Genomic DNA, 27,945 nt, shown 5'->3' on the forward strand with positions numbered 1-27,945 from the left:
CTCTTGTGTTATATTATAATAGTATTCTATATTAGTACAATGGTAGTATGTGATAGTATGCTGTAATGTATGTAATGTAATGTTAGCGCATTTATTGTGTATGGCCATACACCCAAAGCGCTTTACAATTATGGGGTTGGGGGGGTCTCTCCACACCACCACCAGTGGTGTGTTAGTACGCTTGTGGTATATTAGTAGTATTCCATAGTAAACTATGTTAATAGACATGTTATATTATAATAGTATTCTATATTAGTACAATCGTAGTATGTGATAGTATGCTGTGTTAGTACGCTTGTGGTATATTAGTAGTATGCCATAGTACACTATGTTAGTATTCTTGTGTTATAATATAATAGTATTCTATATTAGTACAATGGTAGTATGGGATAGTATGCTGTGTTAGTACACTTGTGGTTTATTTGTATGCAATAGTATGCTGTGTTGGTACGCTTCTGGTATATTAGAAGTATGCCATAGTACGCTATGTTAGTACACTTGTGGTATATTATAGTAGTATCTATATTAGTAAAATGGTAGTATGCAATAGTATGCTATGTTAGTACACTTGTGGAATATTTATAGCCAATAGTATGATGTGTTAGTATGCTTGTGATGTATTAGTAGCATGCCATAGTACTCTATGTTAGTATGCGTGTGGTATATTTTAGTAGTATTCTAAATTAGTACAATAGTAGTATGCAACAGTACGCTATATTAGTATTACGTTATATTAGTAAGCTTGTATATTATAGTATGCGATAGTATGCTGTGCAAGTACGCTCGTGGTATATTATAGTAGTGTTCTATATTAGTACAATCGAAGTATGCAATTGTATGCTATGTTAGTACACTTGTGATATATTTGTAGGTAATAGTATGTGGTACGAATATGGTATATTAGTGGTATTCTATGTTAGTACAGTACAAGTATGCGATAGTAAGCTATGTTAGTATGCTTGTGGTATATTATAGTAGTATTCTACATTAGTACAATAGTAGTATGCAACAGTACGCTAAATTTGTATGCTTGTATATTTTAGTATGCGATAGTATGCTGTTACTACACTTGTGGTGTATTATAATAGTATTCTATATTAGTGCAATGATAGTATGTGAGAGTATGCTATGTTAGTACACTTGTGGTATATTATAGTAGTATTCAATATTAGTGCAATGTTAGTATGCAATAGTATGCTATGTTAGTACACTTGTAAAATATTTGTATGCAATAGTACACTATGTTAATACACTTGCGTAATATTATAGTAGTATTCTATATTAATACAATGGTAGTATGCAATAGTACGCTATGTTAGTACACTTGTGATATATTTGTATGCAATAGTATGCTGTGTTGGTACGCTTGTGGTATAGTAGTAGTATGCTATAGTACGCTATGTTATTACACTTGTGGTATATTATAGTAGTATTCTACACAAGTAAAATAGTAGTATGCAATAGTACACTATATTAGTAGGCTTTTATATTACAATATGCTATAGTACGCCATGTTAGTACACTTATGGTATATTATAGCAGTATTCTATATTAGTACAATAGTAGTATGCGAAAGTACGCTATGTAAGTACGCTTGTGGTATATTATAGTAGTATTCTATATTAGTAAAATGGTTGTATGCAATAGTATGCTATGTTAGTACACTTGTGGTATATTTGTAGGCAAAAGTATGTGGTGTTGGTACACTTGGGGTATATTAGTGGTATTCTATGTTAGTACAATACTAGTATGCGATGGTACGCTATGTGAGAATGCTTGTGGTATAGAAAATATTAAATAGTTGTGACTAAAGTGTTACATGACCTTACTAAGCATGCTAAAAATACTAAATAGCAAACAAAATTGTCACTATCTTATTAGTTGCATGTTTGTATATCAGGCATACATAATCTGCATACTGTACACATACACAGCTATGATGAGAAAGTGGTATTACTATTTAAAACTGGACAGTACACACAGTTTAGTTACACAAAGTGTATGTTTGTTTCCATTTTAAAATACAAAGCAGTTGCAGTAAGCAAACAGTAGCATACTAAATTACCGCATGACCTCACTAAGTGCATGTTTTCAAGTAGGCACACAAATATTTGCATACTTACTGAAGTAAACATCCAAGATAACGTGGTCTTTTTATAGCATATAATGTATTAGTATGTAGTGAATCAAAACTGCGCTAAACTGAAAGCATACTTCAAATCTAGTATGAAATATATCCATGGATAAATTCTAAAGAAAGCAGTAAGACTGTAAATAAAGAGCAGAGAAATGAAACGCAACAAAAGGATGCAACAAAACGAATTGAGTTGCATGTTGCCTTCTCAGCTCAAACAGAATCATTAAAACTGATCGCTGGCCTTGCAAATGTGAAAAAAAAAAAGAAAAGAAATTGCATCGCTGCAAGGTTCCCACCATCAAACATAACATCCAACAAAAACACACACACACATATACACACATACAAGTGCTCAGTCAATGCATCATATGTTCCCCCCCACAACATAAAATGGTATGATGGATCTTCAGGCAAGCAAACCTCATCAATATTGATGTCAGGCAGTTGAAGAGAGCAGAAAACAATGAAGTTTGTGTGTGGAGGACACTGTCCAACAGCTTGAACCTTCCCCGAAGAGTTAAAAACCACCTCATGGCCTCACATTTGTCACAAACACTGTCTGCCTGCCCACAAAAATCCCACAATGTCTCACTCGGAAACATCTCTGATCATCCAGCTCAGACAGACATAAAAGCAAAGGGATTTGGATGGAGTTTCGAGATCACTATTTTATTTTTATGGTTATATATATATATATATATGTATGTATATGTCTATATATATATATATATATATATATATGTATGTATATGTCTATATATATATATATATATATATATATATATATATACCTAAACTAAACATCAGTTACCTGTAACTATTAACTTCCACAGAAGAAAAGACAAAAACTATGGTCAATGGTTAAGTCAATGGTTACAGGTGTCCAACATTCTTCGAAATATCTTCTTTTGTATACAACAGAATAAAAAAGACAAATCAGTTTGGAACAAGTAAAGGTTGAGTAAACAATGACAATCTTCTTTTTTATTTGGGTGAATTATCCATTTAAAAATATTAAAAAGAAATGTATTAATTTTAATCCCAATTCAATTATGCTTAGCTAATAGCAGACCCGGAGATTGGCTGATTATATTGAGCTGTATATTTAAATGCATATGAGCCTAATTAAATATACATAATAATATGCAGATATGTCAGCAATCCATCGATAAACACATGGTCTGCACAGCTGCGGTTTGCTGACTAAATGAAAAACGTGTTGAAATCAGAGGAGCGGAAGTCTGCTTCCATTTTTATATCAATTATAAGCGGTCATTTAGTGATGTACAGTTCATGAAGTAATCGCAGTTTTAGGGGGGCTAAATGGAAATATAGGAGGTGTAACCACGGGGAGTAACACTGACAACAGAAGTTGGATCCAAATGCAGGTTTATTCAGAGTCAGGCAAGCAGTGGTCAAAACAGGGGCAAACTGATGTATGAAGGCAATCCAGAGTCGAAGTCAAATTAACAGGCGAATGGTCAGAGGCAGGCAGCAAAAAGAATCAAATAAATAAACAATGCAAGGATCAAAACACGGCAAAGGCAGACAAAGAAAACACGTTTAAATGTCACTAACAGTAAACAAGACTCGGCAACATGTGTGTGGAAAAGAGGGGTTTAAATAGTCCGATTAATCGTTGAGTGAGTGGCTTCAGCTGTGAGAGTGCAATCAATGTGGATCTGGAACCGGTTGTGTGTGTGTGGCATGACTGGGTGTTGTAGTCCATAACATCTCAGATATGTTGTTCAATGAGTGTGAATGTTTACCAGCGACATCTGGTGGTTGTTCGCTGGCGAACATGACAAGAGGGCTAAAGCAACGCCCATGCTGTTTTATAAATTAACTTGAAAGTTTCAGTGAGACTTCATTCAGTTGATTTATTGTGATCTCGAAAAACTCACGAAATGTTCTCACAGCTGCTGTGGTCGTCAGGGGCTGGGGAATGACGCAAATTAAACAAATGCACCAATTGCAACAAATTAAGAATTTAATTCAAGTTAAAGAATACATTTGCTCACTTAAAAAGTAAGATCCGGTCAAAAATGTATCAACAGGATATTTCTAAATGTAGTATACTTATTCCTGCTGCTTACATTAGCGCTCTGTGCTGCCATGGCAACACTGCTAAACTGATTTTCACCAGTAATTACATAGAAAGAGCAAGACCTTGAGTAGGGGTTTCTTGTAAAACACTGGCAATGTTTATTTAAAGCTTTGAAATGCAATTTTTAATGCAGTGTGTTTCCTTAATTGACCATATTCAACTGCAAATGGCTCAGATGGGAACTATGTCAGGTATTCAGCAAAAGACCATGCTATTGATTTTATAGCACCAGGAAAACATCAATATGTCTCGGAAACGAACGCATGGGATTGCAAAAGGGGGCTGTCCATCTCACACACCTTGTTCAGAACAGCTCATTAACATTTCATTAGAGAACGAACGAGCATTAGAGAGAGAGAGAGAGAGAGTATGTGAGAAAAATAAGATAGAGAAAAGAAGGGAGGGGAAATGTTTCTGACATCAGCAGCAGATGAAGGGAGGGAGAAATATTGGATCTATTTTTAGGCGATGCTTGTATGCGCCAAAACCCAGCTTTACACGCTGAGACAGGAACAGGAATCCTCTAGAGAGAAGCTAGAGTCCTGATTAAAACATCAGCACAGTCTCTCTCTCTCTCTCTCTGGCTGTCTGGCTCTCTCCTCCTTTTTCTCTGTATCTCTTATCTGGTTATAATCTTATATGTTAATTTACACCCAAATTTTATTTGCTACAAAGACAAAGTAAAGTCAAAAAAATATTTATAGTCTCATGAAAAAAAAATGTCCCATGAGATTGTCATCCCATGTCAAAGATCTTTTCAAGTTCCCAAAAATTCATAATGTCATCAGAGTTCTCATAATATCATAATAGAAACATTTTCAGTTTTCGTTGTCAACAAACTTCTTTAGTTTTGTCATCATTGTAGAAACTTTTTAAATTTTTGCTATGTTAAAATAAAATCGCTTTCAGCCTCATCATCATAGAACCTTTTAGGTTCTTGTCATTATGTCCTTGTGTCTTAAACAAAGTAGAGTCACTTGCAGTACTTATTGTCATGTAGGTAAATTTGTAGTTGTCAAACTGTTTTGTTCCTGTCATCACAAAAGCTCTTTTAATTGTTGTTATTAAAAAAAGTTCTCAAAAAGTATTAAACATGTTTTAGTTCTTGTATGTCATAAAAACATTGTTTAGATCTTTTAAAATCACTGTAAAAACCTTTTTGTTTTTTGTGGTTCTAGTTGAATTCATAGAAAAAAAAATGTAGTTCTCTGTCATTGTAGAACCTTTATGAATTATTTCTTGAGTTTTGAGTTGATTTGCTGAATTATTTTGGTTCTTGTTATGTCAAAGAATATTTTTTTTAGTTCTTATGTCATTATAGAAACAATGTAGTTCTCTCTATCCCAGTGAAAAACCTTATCAGTTAACTTATGTCATGAAAGCTTTTTTAGTTCTTGTACGCCACCAAACCTTTTTTTAGTTCTCATCATATCACTGTAGATTTTTGTAGTTCCTAATACTAAAACATCACTAGTTCTAATTGTCATTATAGAACTCGTTTCAATCTAATGTCATTTAAAAGCATGTTAGTTGTTGTCAGAAACACATTGTTCTTATGTCGACATAGAATCTTTTTTTAGTTCTTGTCACTGTGAAAGTTTTTTTAGTTTCTTAGTAACTGCAAATAAATTTAAGTTCTCTTTGCCTTTGTACCCATTTTACTTCCAATTATATTAATAAAACTTTTAAAATAATATTATTTAGAAAATCCAAAAAAAAAACTAGTATGAAAATTGTGCAATGTTTGTTTAATTATTATCTTCATTTTTAATTCTTATGCCATTGTAGAATCAATTTAGTTCTCTCTATCTCATTATAGAATTTTTAGTTAACATATGTCATGAAAGCTTTTTTTAGTTCTTGTCACCAAACCTTTTTTTTTAGTTTTCATCAGATCATTTTAACTTTTAGTTCCTATAATTATAACTTTAGTAGTTCTAGTTGTCATCATAGAACTGTTTTCAGTCTAATGTCATGATAGAAACATATTTAGTTGTTGTCAGAAACACATTGTTCTTGTTATGTCGACATTGAAACTTATTTAGTTCTTGTCACTGTAGAAATTTTTTTTATCTCTTCGTAATTGCAATACATTTTAGTTCTCTTTATTTTTTGTAACCATTTTTCCCCAATTGTATTGTAATAGAACTTTTTAATACTATTATTATTTAGAAAATCTATGTATTGATTTGAGAAAAAAAATCTAACTACAGTAGTATATAAGTTGTGCAATGTTTGTTTATCTCATAATAATAATAAAAAAAGTCATATTCTATATTCTAGTTCTTATGTCCTCGTAGAAACAATTTATTCTCTCTAATTGTAAAACGAATTTTTTAGTTATCATCTTTTATGAAAGCTGGGTGACGCAGTAGCGCAGTAGGTAGTGCTGTCATCTCGCAGCAAGAAGGTCGCTGGTTCGAGCCTCAGCTAGGTCAGTTGGCGTTTCTGTGTAGAGTTTGCATGTTCTCCCCGCGTTCGCATGGGTTTCCTCCGGGTGCTCCGGTTTCCCCCATGAAATGATGTCATGAATTTCATGAAAGCTTTTTTAGTTATAGTATGTAACCAAACCTTTTTTGGTTCTCATTATATTATTATAGATTTTTTTGTTTCTTTGTTTTTTTTTAAATCAACATAGAACCTGTTTTAGTTATTTTTGCTGTAGAAACTTTTTTAATCTCTTTGTAATTGCAAATACATTCAAGTTCTCTTCGCCTTTATAACCATTTTACTTCCAATTATATATTAATAGAACTTTTTAAATTCTATTACTATTGAGAACATATATGTATTGTACATATATTTTGAAAGTTATGCAATGTTTGTTTAGTGTTTAATTTTTTTTAGTTCTTTTGTCATTGCAGAAACAATTTTGTTATCCCTATCTCAGTGTAGAAACCTTTTTAGTTAACATATTTCATGAAAGATTTTTTAGTTCTTGTCACCAAACTTTTTTTTTAGTTCTCATCATATCATTGTAGACTTTTTTTTATTAGTTTTTAGTGTCATTGAAGAACCTTTTTCAACCCAATGTCATAATTGAACAGGAACAGTTTTTGGTATGTCAATATAGAACCTTGTTTGGAAACGTTTTTAGTCTCTCAGTAATTGCAAATACATTTTAGTTCTCCTTGCCTTTGCAAAACCATTTGACTTCCAATTATATGGTAATAGAACTTTTTAAATCCTTTTATTATTTAAACGCCTATATATTGAAGTAATCGTTTTTAAAACTAGTTTAAAAGTTGTGCAAGATTTGTTTATTGCTTAATTTACAAAAAAAGATTATTATCTTCTTTTTTCGTTCTTATATTATTGTAGAAACAATTTAGTTCTCTCTATTTCATTATAAAACCTTTTTTAGTTAACATGTCACAAAACCCTTTTTTTATTTCTCATCATATAATTGTAGATTTTTTTGTTCCTATTTAAATTTGTAATAGTTCTAATTGTCATGTTTGTAATGAAGCAATACTTTTTAAAACTAGTCTGAAAGTTGTGCATTATTTGTTAGCTCATAATTTAAAAAAAAGGTTATTATCTTCGAGGAATATAGCAGTGGAACTTTCAGAGCACAGATGCAGTACCAGATTGAGGCTTTAGGAGTCTCATTTCATCACAGCAAGATGGATGGAGAGGCAGATTGAGAGAGAGAGAGAGAGAGAGAGAGAAAGAGAGAGAGATAGTGGAGGGGTAACTGGTTTAGGGAAAACTATTCCCCCTCTTGATGTTGCCTGGCAACAGTGATATCATACTATTCTAATCTGGTCCGTGACTTCACACCTCGTCTCCGTCGTCTTCATTCAGCTTTACACTTCTGCGGTTTAGCAGGCGCCGTTAGTTCCAGCCGAGGGAAAACTCACACAACCGGCGGCATGTAAAAATGAGTGTTGTGTTTGCGTGTGGCGTCCTTTACCTGAGAGACTCTCGAACGGAGTTTATAGTCAATACAAAGCCAGCAGGGAAATAAGATGCGAATGTACAAATGTTTAGAGCTAATGTACACGGAAATGACTAAATCTGAACAGCTGGTCAGAAAAAAATCAATCGCTGAATCAGTTTGCGAGTCAATAACAATCAATGAGTCAATCAGTCCAGTAAATGAATCAACTACTGGAACAATCAGACAAACAATCTGCTGAATGAAACATGAATCGACTCCTGGAGCAATAAATTAACCATTGTAATGAATTAATCAATGAGTCGGGGAACTAAACAAAAATGAAAAACATCAACCATTGGAACAATCAATCAACCAGTCCTCTGGACTGATTACTCAGATCAAAACAGATTAATCAGCCTCTGCAATCAGTCAGCGATCAAACAAATAAAAGAATCAACCACTGGAACAATTAGTGTTTTCGGTCAGTGAGGGAGTGAACAAACAAACAAACGAATCATCAACTGCAACAAGAAGTCTGTAAAGAAACACATGAAAGAATGAAATGCTGAAGCAGCCAATTAATCAACACAATAAATTAATCTGTTAATGAGTGAAGGAACAGATTAATGAATGAATCGATCAAGGGAACAATTACTTATTAAGTAAACAAATCAACGAAAACGAATCAACGAAAAAAAAACAAATTGGGGTATTGGGGTTATCTATCAGTCAGAAATTAGTCAGTTCATTGATTGGTGTGATAGAAATAAGCTAAAAATAAATACTAAGAAAACAGAAGAGATGGTATTTGACCCATAGTGCATAGGTGACCATCGTCAAGTGGTTGTACATGATGATCCTATTACTCAGTCAGATACCTATAAGTACTTGGGCATTCATATCGACAGTTCTTTCACATGGAAAACACACATTGATTGGGTTTGTTCTCGTTTACATCAGAGATTGTATTTTTTACGGAGGTTGCGTCTTTTTGGAGTCAACAAGAAGTTCATGATGCTGTTTTATAAAGCAGTTCTTGAAAGCATTGTCAGGTATGGCATTACAGTGTGGTTTGGCAACCTATCTGATCAGTGTAAATCTAAACTGATGCATCTCTTAAAGACAGCATGGAAAATTGTCGGGCACAACGAATATTTTAATCCTCAAGTTTTATATGAGAACTGTGTCCTGAATCAGGTGGATAGGATTGTAAAGGATCCAACTCATTTTTTGTTTCCCCAGTACGAACTGCTTCCCTCTGGTAGAAGATATAGAGTCCCAAAGTGTAGGTTAAACCGTTATAAGAAATCCTTTGTACCTGTGTCAGTGGGCTTACTTAATAAGAGTATATCTTAATTAGCACCATAAATTTTGTAATTGTTGTATTTTCTATTGTTTTTTATTGCTTGTTTTAGTGAGTGTCTGCAGCAATATGGCGATGCCCAAAACAAATCTCCTGTCAAGGACAATAAAGTTTTACTACTACTACTACTACAAATAAATGAACTTTCCATTAGAGCAATATGTCAGCATATGAACAAATAAAAGAGTCAATCACTAGATCAATTAATCAACCAATCGAATGAATGAATGAGCAAACGAATGAATCATCTACTGAAAGAACAGGTCGGTAAACAAGCAAATTAAACTATGGAACTGTTGGAGTAATCAATGAATCAACCACTGGAACAACAAGCAATCAACCATTTGAAAGAATGATCAAACAACAAACACAATAAAATAAATGATTTAATGAATGAAGAAACTGATTAATTAATTAATTAATTAACCACTGGAACAATTACTTATCTAGTTGAACTGATTAACTATTGAGTTAGTAAATCAGTCCACTGAGGGATATAGAAACGATTAAATGTTCATATGGAACAATAAGTGAGTCTATGAACAAATGAAAGATTCAACTACCTAAACTATTAATCAACCAATCCAATGCCATATCCAATGCCACAACCTGCAGACCTAGACTGGTTACTCACTGAAGCTATGCAGGGCTGAGCCTGGTCAGCACCTGGATGGGAGACCACATGGGAAAAATAGGTTGCTGGTGGAAGTGGTGTTAGTGATGCGGGTAGGGGGGCACTCAACCTGGGGACACTATACTTTCAGTGAGCGCCATTTTTTGGGTGAGACGTTAAACCGAGGTCCTAACTCTTTGTGGTCATTAAAAATCCCATGGCAAGAGTAGGGGTGTAACACTATCACTGTTTGTCCACTCAACCAATAGCTGGTGTGTGGTGAGCGCACTGGCGCCATTGTCCTGTTGCTGCAGTCGCCACCCACCTCCCCTTATTATTGTGAATTACTTTGGGTGTATGGCCATACAAATGAATGCGCTATATAAATGCACATTACATTGCAGTATAATGTATGAATGAATCAGTGAGTGAATGAGCAAATTGATGAATGAATCATCCACTAGAATGATATGTCAGTAAATAAACAAATCAAACAATCCATCAATCAATCAATCAATCAATCAATCAATCAATCAATCAATCAATCAATCAATCAAATGAATAAATAAACTAGTGAATGAGCAAATGGGTAAATGAATCAATTCATTGAATCAAAAAATCAGTAAACAGACAAACTGTTGGATCAATTTATCAATCAATTAATCAATCAATCAATCAATCAATCAGTGAGTGAATAAATGAATATAAAAAACAATGAATCACACACTGAAACTTAGGAAATAAATAAATAAAATAAATAGTACACCAAATGAATCCATTCATTAAATGTTCATATGGAACAATAAGTGAGTCTATGAACAAATGAAAGATTCAACCACCTAAACTATTAATCAACCAATCCAATGCCATATCCAATGCCACAACCTGCAGACCTAGACTGGTTACTCACTGAAGCTATGCAGGGCTGAGCCTGGTCAGCACCTGGATGGGAGACCACATGGGAAAAATAGGTTGCTGGTGGAAGTGGTGTTAGTGATGCGGGTAGGGGGCACTCAACCTGGGGACACTATACTTTCAGTGAGCGCCATTTTTTGGGTGAGACGTTAAACCGAGGTCCTAACTCTTTGTGGTCATTAAAAATCCCATGGCAAGAGTAGGGGTGTAACACTATCACTGTTTGTCCACTCAACCAATAGCTGGTGTGTGGTGAGCGCACTGGCGCCATTGTCCTGTTGCTGCAGTCGCCACCCACCTCCCCTTATTATTGTGAATTACTTTGGGTGTATGGCCATACAAATGAATGCGCTATATAAATGCACATTACATTGCAGTATAATGTATGAATGAATCAGTGAGTGAATGAGCAAATTGATGAATGAATCATCCACTAGAATGATATGTCAGTAAATAAACAAATCAAACAATCCATCAATCAATCAATCAATCAATCAATCAATCAAATGAATAAATAAACTAGTGAATGAGCAAATGGGTAAATGAATCAATTCACTGAATCAAAAAATCAGTAAACAGACAAACTGTTGGATCAATTTATCAATCAATTAATCAATCAATCAATCAATCAATCAGTGAGTGAATAAATGAATATAAAAAACAATGAATCACACACTGAAACTTAGGAAATAAATAAATAAAATAAATAGTACACCAAATGAATCCATTTATTAGGGGAAGAAAACAACCAATCCAATGGATGAATTAGTCATTGTCTGGAACAATAAAGTCTACCTGTAAGTCAGTGAGTAATCAATAAACAAAATATCATCAAACACTCAACCAATCCAATAAATGAATGAACTGGTGAATGAACGAACAACTAAAAAAATAGCTCAGTCAACCACTGGAGTAATCTATTAGCTATTTCAATGGATGAATCAATCACTGAATGAACAAGCAAAAACCAATGGAGCAATCTAACAGCTGATCCACTGAACGAATCTGAATGGCTGATTGGCTGAATGAGCAAAAATATCAACCAACGGAACAATCCATCAGCTGAGCCAATGAATTAATCAATGGTTGAATAAACAAACAAACAAACAAACAAACAAACAAACAAACAAACAAACAAACAAACAAATCAACCAATGGAACAATCCATCCGCTGATTCCCTAAACAAATCAATGGTTGAATGAACGAACAAACAAACAAACAAACAAACAAACAAACAAACAAATCAACCAATGGAACAATCCATCTGCTGATTTCCTAAACAAATCAATGGCTAAATTAACAAACAAACCAATGAATCAACCAATGGATTAACCCATCAGCAAACATAGAAATCAACCAACACAACAATCCATCAGCTGGGCCAATGAATGAATGAGTAGTTGAATGAACAAACACACAAACAAACAAACAAATCAACCAACGGAAACAATCCATCAGCTGAGCCAATGAATGAATCAATGGTTGAATGAACAAACAAACCAACCAACTAGCCAATGGAACAATCCATCTGCTGATGCAATGAATGAATCAATGGCTGAATGAACAAACAAACAAACAAATCAATCAATGGAACAATCCATCAGCTGATCCAATGAACGAATTAATAACTGAATGAACAAACAAACAAATTAACCAATTGAACAATCCATCAGCTGATTTAATGAATGAATCAACAACTGAATTAACAAACAAACAAATAAACTAATGGAAAAATTCATCAGCTGATTCCCTGAACAAATCAATGGCTGAATGAGCAAACACAAACCAACCAGCCAATGGAGCAATCCATCCGCTGATGCAATGAACGAAACAATGGCTAAATGAACAAACAAACCAACCAACCAGCCAATAAAACAATCCGTCCGCTGATGCAATGAACGAAACAATGGCTGAATGAAACAACAAACAAACAAATCAACCAATGGAACAATCCATCAGCTGACCCACTACATAAATCGTTAGGTGCGTTCGACTTCATGCAGCGCTGCGCAGATCGATCGAAATCTGTCTTAAAGCGGTGCATTCTGGTTAGAAATCTTGTCCGGATTGATGCTGCGCCGACGCCACGTGACTGTCACATGTGGCATCAAAGTACCGCGACAGCGCTCCGAGATCAGACGGCAAACTCAGACCATGCAGCTTCTGAAGAGCGACTGCAGGAGCTTTGATGACGACACCGATATTACACGATTGGCCAAGTTCACCACATGACAACAAACACGTGTATTTCGGGTTTATAATTGGACAAATTCCGATTCAAAAGTTTCAAAACAAACAATTCACTTTTCACACCCTCTCTATCCTGTACACATCTTGCTTATTAAAAGACTACAAATATTTTACTGCAGTATCATCTTTTGTTAAATAATCTGGTTATAAAGGTTAGCTTGTTTGCACAGGTTTATTTTTTAACTTTTTTATACAGACTATTTACTGCATTCATCTCCATGAACGATTTAAATGATATATTTTAGTGTATATTTTAGTGAATAACCTAAATATGAACTCAAATAAGTCTTACAGACTTGAAATAAGAAAATCATCATCATTGATCCTGCCCCCCTAAAGCTCTCTTAACAAATTAAAGTAAAGAACTATTTTATTAAATAATTATAAAATGGCTTTATTATTATAATATAAATATATATTTTATTTTCTGTCTAGCAGTTTAAAGGCTACCTGCTCTTTCTGGGAAACTTCTACATAGCTCACTTATTTTACCTTTTGTTCTTGTCAACACAATCTTTTTGGGTTAAAATGCTTTTTTGAAAATGCATTCATTATCCAAAATAATGTCATTTATTAAGACCTAATCAAAACACCTTGTTTTGCTTTTTACATGGGAAATTTTTATATCTATAAATGTACATATATGTAAACCCTTTTTTAGCAGATTCAAACAAGAAGTATTAGCCTAAAGATTGATGTTTAACTCCTAGAATTTATGCTTATTGCTTTGTATTTAATAGACCTGTTCGTTTTTATGTTTATATTAACCTCTCATTTCCTCTTATTTCTCTCATGCATTTGTTATATATTTTATTCATAATTCTCTCTTATTGTTTAAAAAGGAACTATAGTTTGAAGAGCCTGTATTCTGTTTTATTTGTAAATGTTTTGTTGTTATAAATAAAAATAACAAAAAAATATGATGACGCCATGTGATCGGTCATCATGACTGCAGCAACTTTGAGTCCCGAAGTGTCCAGCTGTCCGTCTTGACGGCTCCGTTTTCAACTCCGCCCCGCCTGCGCTCGGCTAATCTCGTTGATCACCGGCTGCAGCTGAGCTTCATGTCGAACGCACCTAATGGCTGATTGAGCTAACAAACAAATCAATCAATGGAACAATGCATCAGCTGATTCCAATGAATGAATCAATGGCTAAATGAATCAATGACAAGTGAATCAACTAACCAAATATAATGCAAAACAATGTGTTTGTTGTTTTCTTACCACTTCTGGTTCCAGTTTTGTGGCAAGATCATGGATGGCTTTCACCAAGATTGTTATGGCCGACAGGATGAAGACGACCCCAAGGATAACACATGCTCTGGAAAACACACACGCACAGGTACACAGCATAACTCACAACATCAATTCAACTGAAGCTTTATTAAATTCATGGTCTAATTCCCCTCCTGTGTCTGAGTCAGTTAATAAAACGCGTCTCTGAAGCTTCTGCTCGCTTTAGTAGCTCATTTCCATTAGGCCTGTCAAGCTCTGGGTTTATAAATGAAGGCGGCGAGAGCTGTAGTTGTCTAATTAGGGCTGGTTAATAGGCGAGAGCATCTGTTCTACTGTTTACTCAGCCGCAGGGGTAGTCAGGTTAAATCTGGCGAATTTTTTTACTGCCGTTCTGCTCCGTTTCTCACACGCAGATCGTAATCGTAGCGGCTTTGCTAGCTCAGTCCGTTAAGTCTGTGTTTTGGTTAGTGATTAAACCAAACAAACACTTTCACACACACACACAGCTAGATACAGTCTCTGGAGATCAAATTAAGATGAAATTAAGACATGCAGATTAATTTAATCTAGTTCATCTTTATAAATCAGGCCAAGGAGGAACTCTACTGATGCAAATGCATAAAAAAACTCACTCTGCACATCAGTGTGAAAGTTGCTTTTATTTTTTAGAAAGTTCTTTTCTTTCAGTTACTGATTGACAACCTGCAAGCTAATTTAGGACTTTTTTAAAAGAATAAGTATATTTAGTTCAAGCCAAATCAAGTTTTGACTTGTGAACAGTAAGCACTCATCTATCAACATATAGAGCACAGTAGCATTGCAAGAACTAGCCATTTAGCACCTTAGTAGGTGCATAGCAACAACCTAGTATCTTTAGCTAAAATGCTTCAAACATTCTAATAATTACCTAGAAATATTTCAGCTTAGCATTAATTGAAAGCACTTTAGCAAAATAGGTGCCCTTCGAAGTCTGTGTGAAATCTAAATTTTCACTGTTTATTTTGCTAGTGCTCATTGATATTTTTAGATGAAAAATGAATCCAAGTTAATGAACTGAAAAAACAAAAATGGTCTGACCACTTGCTTGTGAGTTTGGAGTGTTGGTCCTTCTCTATTGAGTCAGGGTGCTTTCACACTTGGTTCCTTTGCCTGGACCGAACCCAAGTTCGATTATCCTCTCCTACCACCTTCTCGGCAAAGAGCTTAGAATGACCAAGAGGCGACACTCTAGTGTAATTTGGGAAACAGCCACTAGAGGGCGCGGCGGCTATTTTGATATGAAAACTCCATTAGAACAACAGCATATTATAAGTCTGTAAAATAAACTATTAAAAGTGCTGATGATTGTGATAATAAATGTTGTATTGTCGTCTTTCAGATTGTATCTCAGCTTTAATACGCTTTTTAAATAGATAAATAAAAAACAAAGCAGCTGCTTGCCATCGCAAAAGTAATGAGATCCAATGGACGGCCGATCACTTTCACTCCAAAATGGCGGAATCCAGGGCTGTTGCTGGGCGCTGCTGTTGCAATTGAACGTTCTATTGAGTGTCGCCTCTTGGTCATTCTAAGCTCTTTGTTCTCGGTTAGTTTGTGTTCACACTGTTTTGTTTTTTTTCCTTCTGAACCCCGGTACGCTTGCGTTATCGAGCTGCTGTTGTGTGTACAGCTGTTGCTAGGTGCCAGCCACAAAAGCATAGACCAAAATGGAAAGATGTACGCTTATCACATTCGTTCTGCTTTTACTGAATATTTTGGTTTTACATACAGAAAGCGACTTGTGTCTATCGCCTGCAAAAATATTATAAACATTTAGAACATAAGTCAATATTTTTAGAGGAGACAAGCAGACATTATCACTGTTTGCCCTGATTCAGTCCCGCTTGTCACTAAAGTACAGTACTGTATGTGACACACACACACTCACACACACGAATGAACATTATGAAAACAATTTGTTGTGCAGTTGGCGGTATACTTCCGTTATTTGGTATGATTGCATTTATACCAGAAGTGAACAAGACCAGAGTTCACACGAATTGTCCCCAGACCAACTCTTTTAGGCGGACTCGCGTACGGTTCACGGGTTCAGAAGACATCGTTCACACTAGCTAAACGTACCCAACTCTGACGTCAAACGAAAATGGGTGCGGACCAAAAGTGCTAGTGTGAAAGCACCCTCAGTTTGACTGCTTCAGCAACAATGTTCTTAGCTACGCCTCTCTTACCTTTAGTTTGCTTGGAGGGAATGATGTGCAAAAAGAAAGCCCCACCCCTACTCAATATTCTATTTCAGTTGGAAGTACATCAACATGATGAAATAAAAGTCTCAGTAACTTCCGGTTCAACAGTCAAGCCGTAGCAACACAGAATTCTTTAGTTTCCCATAGCAACTCCCTAACAGTGCCCTCCAAATTTTGTAGTATCTACCTTGCAACCTTTCCCTAAGATCTAGCTAGACATATTATTAGCCACATCTAGCTTTTTAAACTTTCCAATAAAATTTTTTTCAGTGTTTATGACTCAACTAGTCCAATCGATATGTATCTCTCTAATGCAGCTAGTGTTATGATGTAATCTGTCTCCACGGCGATCCACATCTCTTCAGATTCCCCCAGAGACCACCAGCCTGCGCGTTACAGATGGATTCATTACAGGAGTGTGTGTCTGTACTGTACGCTTGATTCAGGTCTGTCTAGTCGAGCGGTGTTTGCACACGTCTGCCTTTGTCCTGTCTCCGGCTCCTCTTCCTCCTCTTCTTTCTGTTCACAAAGCCTTCCTGCCCTTCTGCCATCTCTATTCTTGCCTGTTAGCCGATAAGGGAGGCCGAACACAGAGAGAGACTGTCTAAGGACCCTCTTTAGACATGAAACCCAGAGCAGTGCCACTACTCAGGGGAGTCTGTCTGCCTGCCTGCCCTCCATCCATTAAAACTGATGGTTTGAGAAAGGTTTACCTGTTTTGAAGGGATCGTTCACACAAAATTTAAAATTTACTCAATATTTATTTACCCTCAAGTGCTTCCAGACCTTTATGAGTCTCTTCTGTTGAACACAAAAATAGAAATTTTGATGAAAGCTAAAAACCATTGACATTAACCTCCATTGTAGGCAAAACCAAAACTATGGAAGTCAATGGTTGCTGATTATCTTTGCGTCCAACAGAAGCAGGTCAAACAAGTAAAGGGAAATGATTAGTAGAATTTGACAGATTAGAAATTTGAGTGTAGCGCAGGGGTCTAAAACGGCCATTTACGGCCAGGCCTCCTCCTCCCTCCCGGCAGATCTTCAATTTGCATGAGCCTAAGCATCCACAACCCAACCTCAACACCCACCCTCAGCTCCCTGGGTCTTCACTTCGCGCAATCGTATGCAACAACCCACCTCATCTTCATTTCATGCAGTCATAAGCATCACGCCAACCCCCACCCTGGTCTTCACTTCACATGATCATAATCATCACCCCCACCCTCCCCGGTTTTCGCTTCACGCCATCACGCAACCACCTCAACAACATTTGAGTTAATTGGAGGCACAGCTATAGAATAGTATTTAAGGAAGACCTCAAACACACTGCTTCCTTGTGTGACAACATGAAAAATCAACAAGCCAGAATCAACATAAAAAAAGCCAGAATTTGCCAAATTACACTGCGAAAAATAATAATTTTTGGAGACATGTTCTGTGGTCTGATGGAACTAAGATTGAACTGTTTGAACATAATGACCAGTGTTACATTTGGAGGACAAAGGGAAAAGCTTAGAAGCCTAGGAACATGGGGGCGACCGCATCATGTTGTAGGGTTGTTTTGCTGCAGGAGGGACTGGTCGACTTCACTGCATAGATGGCATCATGAAGAAAGAACATTATGTGGAAATACTGAAGCAACATCTCAAGACATCAGCCAGAAAATAAAGCTTGGCCAAAAATGAGTCTTCCAAACAGACCATGACCCTAAGCATACTGCCAAATTAGTTAAAATGTGCTTCGGGGACAACAAGAGTGAATGTTTAGGAGTGGCCATCACAAACCCCTGACCTCAATCCTATAGAAAATTTGTGGTCAGTGTTGAAAAAGCTTGTGCGAGCAAGACAGCCAACAAATCTGACTCAGTTACACCAATTATATCAGGAGGAATGGGCCAAAATTGCTTCAAACTATTGTGAGAAGCTTGTGGAAGAATATCCAAAACATTTGAACAAAGTTATACAGTTTAAAAGCAAGGCTAAAAAAAAAAAAAACAAGGAAAGGTATGTAAACCTTTGACTTTCAAGAAATGAATAAAAAATTCTCAAAAAAAGACATTCTCATTATTCTGGCATTTAGCAAATGTAAATCATTTAGGTAATCCTAACAGACGTAAATTAGTAAACGTTTAGTATGATTTACCATCAGACATTTTTTTTAAATGGTTATTTTCCTTTTTTTTAAAGTGTATGTAAACTTCTGGTTTCAACTGTACATCTGATGCTTGTATTTGCACCAGTTTCACGCCCACGACTTCATGCATTGGGTAAAATTAGGCTTTACAGTCCTTAACTTCCACTGTGTCTGTTCAGCTGAGGGAACGGAACCAACCACTTGCTGTAAGAGACAGCGATATTCCAAGATGGCAGTGCTTCAAGTCTAAAATCTATAGCAAAAAACATTAATCTAGTTTGTAATATATATTTCCATTAAAGTGGAAACCAATTTACAAAATAATGTAAACTACTATTTAAATATATAACTATAATGTAAATAACGTAAGAGTCCTTCATTTCCCTTAAAATATATATTTTGATTTTGGTTAATGTTCAGTGACTGAAAATTTGTAAAAAAAAAAAAATTACATTTATTGGCTACTATATCGCAACTATATCGGCTGTTTATCGGCTACTAATATTTCAAGTTATCGGTTATCTGTATCGGCTAAAAATTCCCTATCAGTGCATTCCTATCAACAACATATCATTTACATACCTAATAAACTGTGTTGTGCTTATATTACATGACCACAACATGCCCATTAATGGTCTCCCACCGCAGAGGAACACAAATGTCCTAGTAACCAATCAGAATCATACCTTAGTAGCTACCAAGCCAATACTAGCATTCACGGGTTACCATTAGTAACCACCAAGTGATGCTTTAGCAACCACTGAGAACACCTTATAAACCGTAGAACAACTTCTAAGCAACATTTCAGGACACACAAAGGTCAACCCTGAAAAATTTAGCAACTACCTACAGTAATAGCAACACTTTAACTTCATAGAAGCTCACTAGAATGCATAGACATTTACATCAGATGTCACCTACGTTATGTTGTCTATTGGAAGGAATGCGTCAATACAGCCTCCATTTTAGTACAGGGTAGCGCTCCTTTGAAACGAATGTGGGATTAGGGTGCAGTGGAGGACCTTACCTGAGAAATGTTATGTGCTTTGTTTTCTTTGTTTGCTTGTTACTATACCTGTACACAGCACAAAAGTTCAGCATCTTCTCATTGGCTTTAGTCTTTACTAGTGCAGTGGAATGACATGTCCTGGGAGCACTGTACAAATGTGGCGGCGGTATTGACGCATACTCAGGGTCCGTATGCGATATCTAGTATGTGATATCTAGTGTATATCTATGACTAGAAGGCCCTGAAAACACTGTAGCAACCATTCAGACAAGCAATAAAAACACATTAGAATCCACCGAATGTCCTAGCAACCACTCAGAAGTCACAGAGGTCCACCTAGCAAGCACTCTAGCAAGGTCATTCTTCATAGTATCTTCATAGCAACTCACTAGTAACCATCAAGAACACATCAAGATCCACCTTGTAACGCCCTGTAAACCATGCATAATGAACTAAAATACACCTCTGGCATGTTACTAACCAGTAAGAAAACAACTAAATCTGCCTTGCAATGCTCTACCAACCCATTTGAACATACTAGCAAACACCTGGTAGCGATACCGAACACTTTAGTGATCTCATAACAGCAACCATGCGTAATGCACAAGATACACCTAGCAACACCCTAGAAATCATGCAAAACACACTAAAATAAACCCAGCAATGCTTTAAAATAATTCAATACACAGAAAAATTTACATAGCAATGCCATACAAAGTTAACAGTCGCTTAGAATAACTAAAATCCACCTAGCAATGCATCAGCAACTACTCAAAATACACAAAGATCCACCTAGCAACATCCTAGCAACCATTTAGAACATTCAAGCAATCGTCTAGTGGAAACACTTCAGTAGCCTCATAGGGGTGACTCTGAATAGAGTAAGACCACCTAGCAACACCCTAGAAACTATGCAGAACAACTTGTCAAAACACATATCCAGATATACATATATTAATGGCTCAGAGACCACTCAGAACAAATTAAGATCTGTGTAGCAACGACCTAGAAACCTCGCAGAACATCCTTGCAATCATCTGGTAGCAACATCTGGTAGATTTTAACAACCCTATAACAACCCACTACCGACCACACTTAGGCCGACCTAGCAACACCCTAGAAACCAATCAGAACACACGAAGATCCACCCAGAAACGCATGTGCAACCACTAAAAACACACCTAGCAACACCCTAGCAACCACTGAGAAAACACTAAGATCCACCTAGAAATATCCTTATAGTAAGATTCACCTAGCAACACCCTAGAAACCAATCAAAACACACTAAGGTCCACCCAGAAACACCTGTTCAACCACTGAAAACACACGTAGCTAATATCCACCTAGCAACCAATCAGAACATACTAAGATCCACCCAGAAACATGGGCAACCACTGAAACACACCTAGCAACACCCTAGCAGCCACTGAGAATACACTAAGATCCACCTAGAAACATCATAATACTAATATCCACCTAGCAACACCATAGTAACCACTGAGAATATATTAAGATCCACCTAGAAACATCCCAATAGATCCACTTAGCAACACTCTAGCAACCAATCAGAACACACTAAGATCCACCCAAAAAAACCTGTACAACCACTGAAAACACACCTAGCGAATATCCACCTAGCAACACCCTAGCAACCACTGAGAATACACTAAGATCCACCTAGAAACATCCAAATACTTAGATCCACCTACCAACAACTTAGCAACCAATCAGAACACACTAAGATCCACCCAGAAACACCTGTGCAATCACTGAAAACACACCTAGCTAATATCCACATAGCAACACCCTAGCAACCACTGAGAATACACTTATATCAACCTAGAAACATCACAACTCTACAATCCACCTAGCAATACCCAGAAACACCTGTGCAACCACTGAAAACACAACTAAACAACTAGCAACACCCTAGCAACCACTAAGATCCACCTAGCAACCACCCAAAACACCTTTGTGGATTTTAGTAAAAGGTTAACTCATGCTAATTTGTATTTAAAGGAACAGCCCATCATGCTTTAATGACTAGGGTTTGGGTAATTAGTTGTGTGTCGCTCATAAATCGTTTGACCACTGAACGGTGATTAATGTTCTCCTTCAGCTGAGGAACATGTCAAAATCACATCATTATCGTGAAAGATCAGGCTGACCTTCTGCTCTGCTTGTTGCCCAGAAACGGCATCTAATTGGCTGCTGAGTCTACCCAGAATCCCCACAGAGCTCAAACCCTGGGCCGCTCATGTCTTTTTTTCTTTCATCATGTATACTCACATGTATTCTCTGTGTGCTGAATGAACGGCTGCAGCATTACTGTATCGCCAAAGCACAATAATGGAGGACAGGACATCCAGTGTGGCGTCAAACTGTGAACAAAGAAAACAAAGCATTACAACAAATGATGACTCATTATATAATTAAGTTTAAGTATGTGATTGCATACTTACTGCAAACCCAAATGCTGACGCACTATGCCGCATTATAGAAACAGCTGCAAAATAAAATGAGAAAAAATTGACATTTATTAATAACATTAAGCATAATTAATATTTATTTATTATATACATTTTTTGAGCATTTCATCAATCATGAGCAGTCAAGTGAGAATTGTTTATTCTATATATTTAACATTTTACATTTGAATATAATTTTTAGTGTTTGACTAACTTTAAATGTTAGTGTTTACAATATATATATATGTGTGTGTGTGAATGTGTGTGTGTGTTAGGGCTGTGCGATTAATCAAAATCGAATTGCAATTGTGATTTTAAATGTTGCGATGATATGAAATATACATTATTTAACTTCCCCCACCCAGAGGAAATGCATGACCTCTGTCTTACTAGCAATTGATGAAGCACACTTTTGTTCTGCCCAATCAGAATTTTGCAACTGAACTATAGGGAATGCCCACAATAAAAAAAAAACAAACAAACATGAACGTGTGAATGAGTGGAATAATGGCGTCTGCCACTTCAGAAGCATTAATGGACTAATTAATATCAAAGAAAACAGCACATCGGTAATATCTTGGTTTCAAAGTCACATCCCCCAAACAAAATCAGGTCATTTGTAAGAGCTGTCGCAGAATTGTTGCCACAACACGAGGAAATACAACAACCAGCGCCTAAAAAAATCACCACAGCTATACAAGGACCAGCTTGCTAAAAAGTCAACTAAAAGTACTGCCAGTTGAGACTTGTTGCTGTTGTTCTTCTTCTTCATCATCTAAGTCTTCTTTTTCTTGTCATCATTTTTGCCTTGGTCTTCATCTTCTTGGTCTTTTGGTCTTAGTCTTCATCTTCTTTGTCATCATCTACTTTATTTTTATCTTCATCTTGGTCATGATCTTGGTCTTCATCTTTGTCTTCGTCATCGTCGTCATCTTTTTTATCTTCGTCCTTATGGTCATCATCATCTTCTTGCTCTTGGTCATCGGTTGCTATGTCTTAGTCTTCTTCGTCATCTTTGTCCTTATGCTTGTCGTCATCTTTTTGGTCTTGGTCGTTTTCTTCATCTTCTTGGTCATCATCTGCTTTGTCTTGTTCTTTCACGACATCTTGGTCTTAGTCTTCATCTTCTTTGTCTTTGTCCTTATGGTCATTGTCAGCTTCTTTGTCTTGGATGTCATCTTGGTATTAGTCTTCTCAGTCTTCGTCGTTTTCTCAGTCTTCGTCTACATGGTCATCTGCTTGGTCATCTGGTTGGTCTTCTTCATTGTCTTTGTCTTGTTTTTCTTCGTCTGTCACTGTAAGAACCCGGGTCTCTGGCGTGAGAGGTGATTCATGTAACCACTGAGCTACTGAGAGTTGATGAACCTGATCAATGAAAGGCAACTTGCTTCTTTGTGGATATTTATTGATAACAAAAAAAAAGTTATAAAAGGCAAAAACAGTCTTCCAATAAGCAACAGCAAAGTTCAATTTCAGAGATGTTTGCTAATAAGGTAATATCTTTTAAGTACCTTTTTTAATTAACACTAGCAGTAAGAAGCTACAATACAGATATTGAGCTAACGCTTGACTACAAAATTAAAATCGCAAATCAAATCAAAATTGCAATATCTGTCAAAAAAAATCGCAATTAGATATTTTTCCCAAATCGCACAGCCTTAGTGTGTGTGTGTGTGTGTGTGTGTGTGTGTGTGTGTGTGTGTGTGTGTGTGTGTGTGTGTGTGTGTGTGTGTGTGTGTGTGTGTGTGTGTGTGTTTTCAAGATTATGTTGTCAAACTGTTGTAAAATTGCAATATCATACGAGTTTCAAAACTATGTGGCTGTATATCGTCACTAGTGATACATTAAGGCACTTGGCCTGCGGCCTTGTGACAATGCACACCTCCCACCAGTACCGATATACAGCCACATTGCACTGCTACTTGTGTGATATTACTCATATATATATATATATATATATATATATATATATATATATATATATATATATATATATATATATATATATACAACTATATGGCACTGCTACTTATTCTACTCATTCGTCTGTCACAGTCAGGGATAGAACCCGGGTCTCTGGAGTGAGAGGTGAGTCACATAACCACTGAGTTACTGGGGGTTAATGAACTCGATAATGAAAAAATAAAAAACAAGTTAGGTACGGCAGAAACAGAGTCTTCCAATAAATTTCAGAGATATTCGTTAATATAAAAAGTGTCCTACAAAAATAAACAAAAGTGGCCCCTGATCTTCTCTCCCCCCCTGCTTTTCAGTTTGGGATCTGCCTCATTTATTATTCAAATATAAATATAAATCTACACATATATGAACAGGTTAATTAGTCAAACAAACACAATTTCTTTACCATCTAAAGTTGTACCAGCAATTGAAATGCTACGATTGCATACACATTTGGATTCCTCTTTGCTTTTCGCCGTCACTCTCCACTCCAGTATTCAGACAAGTGTATTATGTTAATATTGATCTATAGAGTGTTCGTCTCGGACGTATATCCAAACATTATCCCGCATATATGCCTTGCCCTGCAGTAAAGCCATGCGTTTGAATGATCTGCTGCATCTAAAGTGGCCGGGATCAGATTTCATCTTTTCACACTGTGATGTCAGCACATCAGTGTGGCTCGTGTCCAGTTATCGACCTCATATTGACCTCTAATGCACCTGAATCCTCTGTCCTGAGACTGGATGAGCCATCCCAGATATCTCATCTACCTCCACAGGGTCAGCCAAAGTCTCAAAGGTACTCGATCTGCGTTTCAGGACTGTTTGTGCATCTCTTTTCTGAATGATTGTACAGTACAGTATGGCACAGTTTAGTCTCTCTAGTCTGTTTTGTGGTATGATATTAAATATAATGTGATAAAGAAATATATCAGCAAACTGAGAATACACCCTTTAATGTTACTGAATGGTTGTGTTTGTGTGGGGAGCCAGTTTATAATCAAAATTGTACAGTATGGAGTAAAATGCTGTACAGAAGTAGACTAACAAACAGAACGTTCCCTTAATGTTATTGTATGGTTCCTATTTGGTTATTTTACGAGCGAACCAATTCCTAATGTAAAATTGTGACTGTATAGCATGAAACATTGTATTTAAGCAAATGTAGAACATTTCCCTAATTTTATAAGTTAGTTCCCATTTATTTATTTTAGGGTGGATCTGATTCCTAAGGTAAAATGGTGCAGTATAGTCTAAAATGTGTCACAGACGTGTCGCAGCAAGCACTCAAATAGTTGCTGCTTATAGTTTATTGGTAGAACAAGTTACTGAAGTAAGATTGCACAGTAAAGTGTAAAATGTGCTACAGAAGCATCTCAGCAAAGTGGTTCCCTACATGTTAACAAATGGTTTCTACTACTTTTAAGGAGAGATTACTAATACCTAACATAAAATATGCTACAATATAGCAAGGCTATATAAAGTTTATTTATATAACACATTTCATACACAATGGTAATTTGAAGTGCTTTATATAAATTAGAGGATTATAAGTACTCTAGTAAACACAAAAAGTTCCCCCTAATGTTCCCATATGGTTCCTGTTTAGTTTTTTTTTTTTCTTCCTTAGATAAAATAGCACAGTACAATGAAAATTGCAGCAAATGCAAAAATGCAGAATGTTATGCTAATGTTAACATATGGTTCCTATACAGCTGTGTTAGGTGGAACCATGGTTCTAATTTAGCTCTATTTGGAGAACTGGTTGTTCATGCAAAATGGAGAAAGTCTTTAACGTAAACATATAGTTCAAATTTCCCTTCTTATTCTGATGGGTTTTTATTCTTCTTTGTGGTTTTTATCAGTCAACACCCGGTGAACAAAATTTGGGTAGTAATTACAATGATATTTTTTCTCTTTGACTATAGATTTAGTGTAGCCGAACACTAAATGTTTTTAAGACTATGTTTTTGCATTTGCTGGGATTTTACTTTGTACTCCTATTTTATCTAAGGAAATAGTTCCCAAAATAACTAAATAGGAACCATATGGGAACATTAGTAGAACTTTCTGTGTTTGGTAGGGTACTTCTGCACAGCACTTTATCATCTTACTGGTGCTTTTTACTAACAGGGTGACAAAGCCAAATAATTACCTGGCATACATAACACCCGTTTTTTTTATTTATTTATTTTTTTTTTTTTTTTGCCAATGTGGAAACACAGATCATGTTGAAAAGCGTTGTAAGCGTTGATTTTTTGTTTTCTAATCTCAAGGGAAAAACTTTCAGTTTTTGTGAAAACTAATGTTAATGCTAATTTAACATATGGTTTTTATATGGCTGTATAAAAGGGGAACCATGGTTCCAATTTAGCTATTTTGGAGAACTAATTCTTCATGCAAAATGGAGCAAACACAGAATGTCTTTAACATCAACATATACATTATTTCCAATTCCTCCTCTAATTCTGATGGGTTTTATTATTTTTTGGTTGTTTTTTATCAGTCATCATCTCAAAAAACAAACTGATAGTGATTCCAATATTACTATTTCTCTTTGACTATAAATTTAGTGTACATGAATACTGAATGTTTTTAAAGCTATATGTTTACACAACACCAATCTAGCCAATGATAGAAAGTTTTTCCCTTGTGTTTTTTTTTTTTTTTAAACTTTAATGCTTACATGACAATGCTTTTAAAATTATCTGCATTCCCACATTGGTAAAAATGTCAAAAACACTGTGTTACAAATGCCAGGTCAGAACCATGGTTCTTGTTTAGCTCTTTTTGGAGAACTGATTCCTAATGCATATTGGAGCAAACACAGAATGTCTTTAATGTGAACATATGGTTCCATTGCCCCTTCTTCTGATGGGTTTTATTATTTTTTTGTAGTTTCAATCATTCATCACCTGGAAAAAAAAATACTTTTGAAAGTGATTCCAATAATATTATTTGATATTATTACTATTGAGATATTTAGCTATATATTTGGTGCAGATGTAGACACAGAATATTTTAAGGCTACTTTTAAACGATGTTATAGCCAAAATTTTATTTAATTATTTTTTTTGGCTAGATTGTTTTCAATGTTTCCAAAATGATCTTTCCACATCCGCAAATATGGCCAAAAACGCTTTATTACGTATAACAGGCCAGTATTTGGCACTGTCACCTCAGCACTAGTGTGTATGTATAATTTGTCATGTAAATTATAAGATGTTTGTTATAATGTGAAGTAAATCTTTGCTCAAATAAAGCGTTGGGAAACATTTAAGCAACAACACTATCATGTACTCTGCATTTTTGTATGTTTGTTTGCCTTTCCTTTAATTCAAACCTCTGCGAACATGCACTGTGTGTGCGTATATTATCCTTGTTTTTCAAAGACTTTCATTTTACGAGTGTTTTCAAAAACTTCCCCTTTGGAACCAGTTTTCAGTCTCAAAAATGCCATTGTCATGTAAACAAACATGATAAATGCGTCAAAAAAAGTTCCCTATGTTTGGCTGAAAACATTGTTGTGTAAAAGGCCCCTACAACTACATCCTTATTGTTAAAGTTTTCATCCTTGGATATAACAAATCATTAGTCATTAGCCAAAGTTTGCACACACAT

General features: G+C 35.8%; 1 protein-coding gene across 2 annotated transcripts in view; it reads right to left on the bottom strand.

The window, feature by feature from the left end:
• Window positions 1-27,945, bottom strand: part of tmem163b (transmembrane protein 163b) — a 60,790-nt gene that overhangs the window by 16,685 nt on the left and 16,160 nt on the right. For both annotated transcript variants that reach the window (XM_087302238.1, NM_001423848.1), the window contains 3 exon segments: window positions 22,358-22,401; window positions 22,185-22,276; window positions 14,496-14,592 (listed from right to left, as the gene is read on the bottom strand). In XM_087302238.1, the coding sequence (XP_087158364.1) occupies window positions 14,496-14,592; window positions 22,185-22,276; window positions 22,358-22,401 (233 nt within the window).

This window comes from Danio rerio, chromosome 22 (genome assembly GCF_052040795.2).
Source record: "Danio rerio strain M-AB ecotype USA chromosome 22, GRCz13ab, whole genome shotgun sequence".
Classification (NCBI taxonomy): Eukaryota; Metazoa; Chordata; class Actinopteri; order Cypriniformes; family Danionidae; genus Danio; species Danio rerio.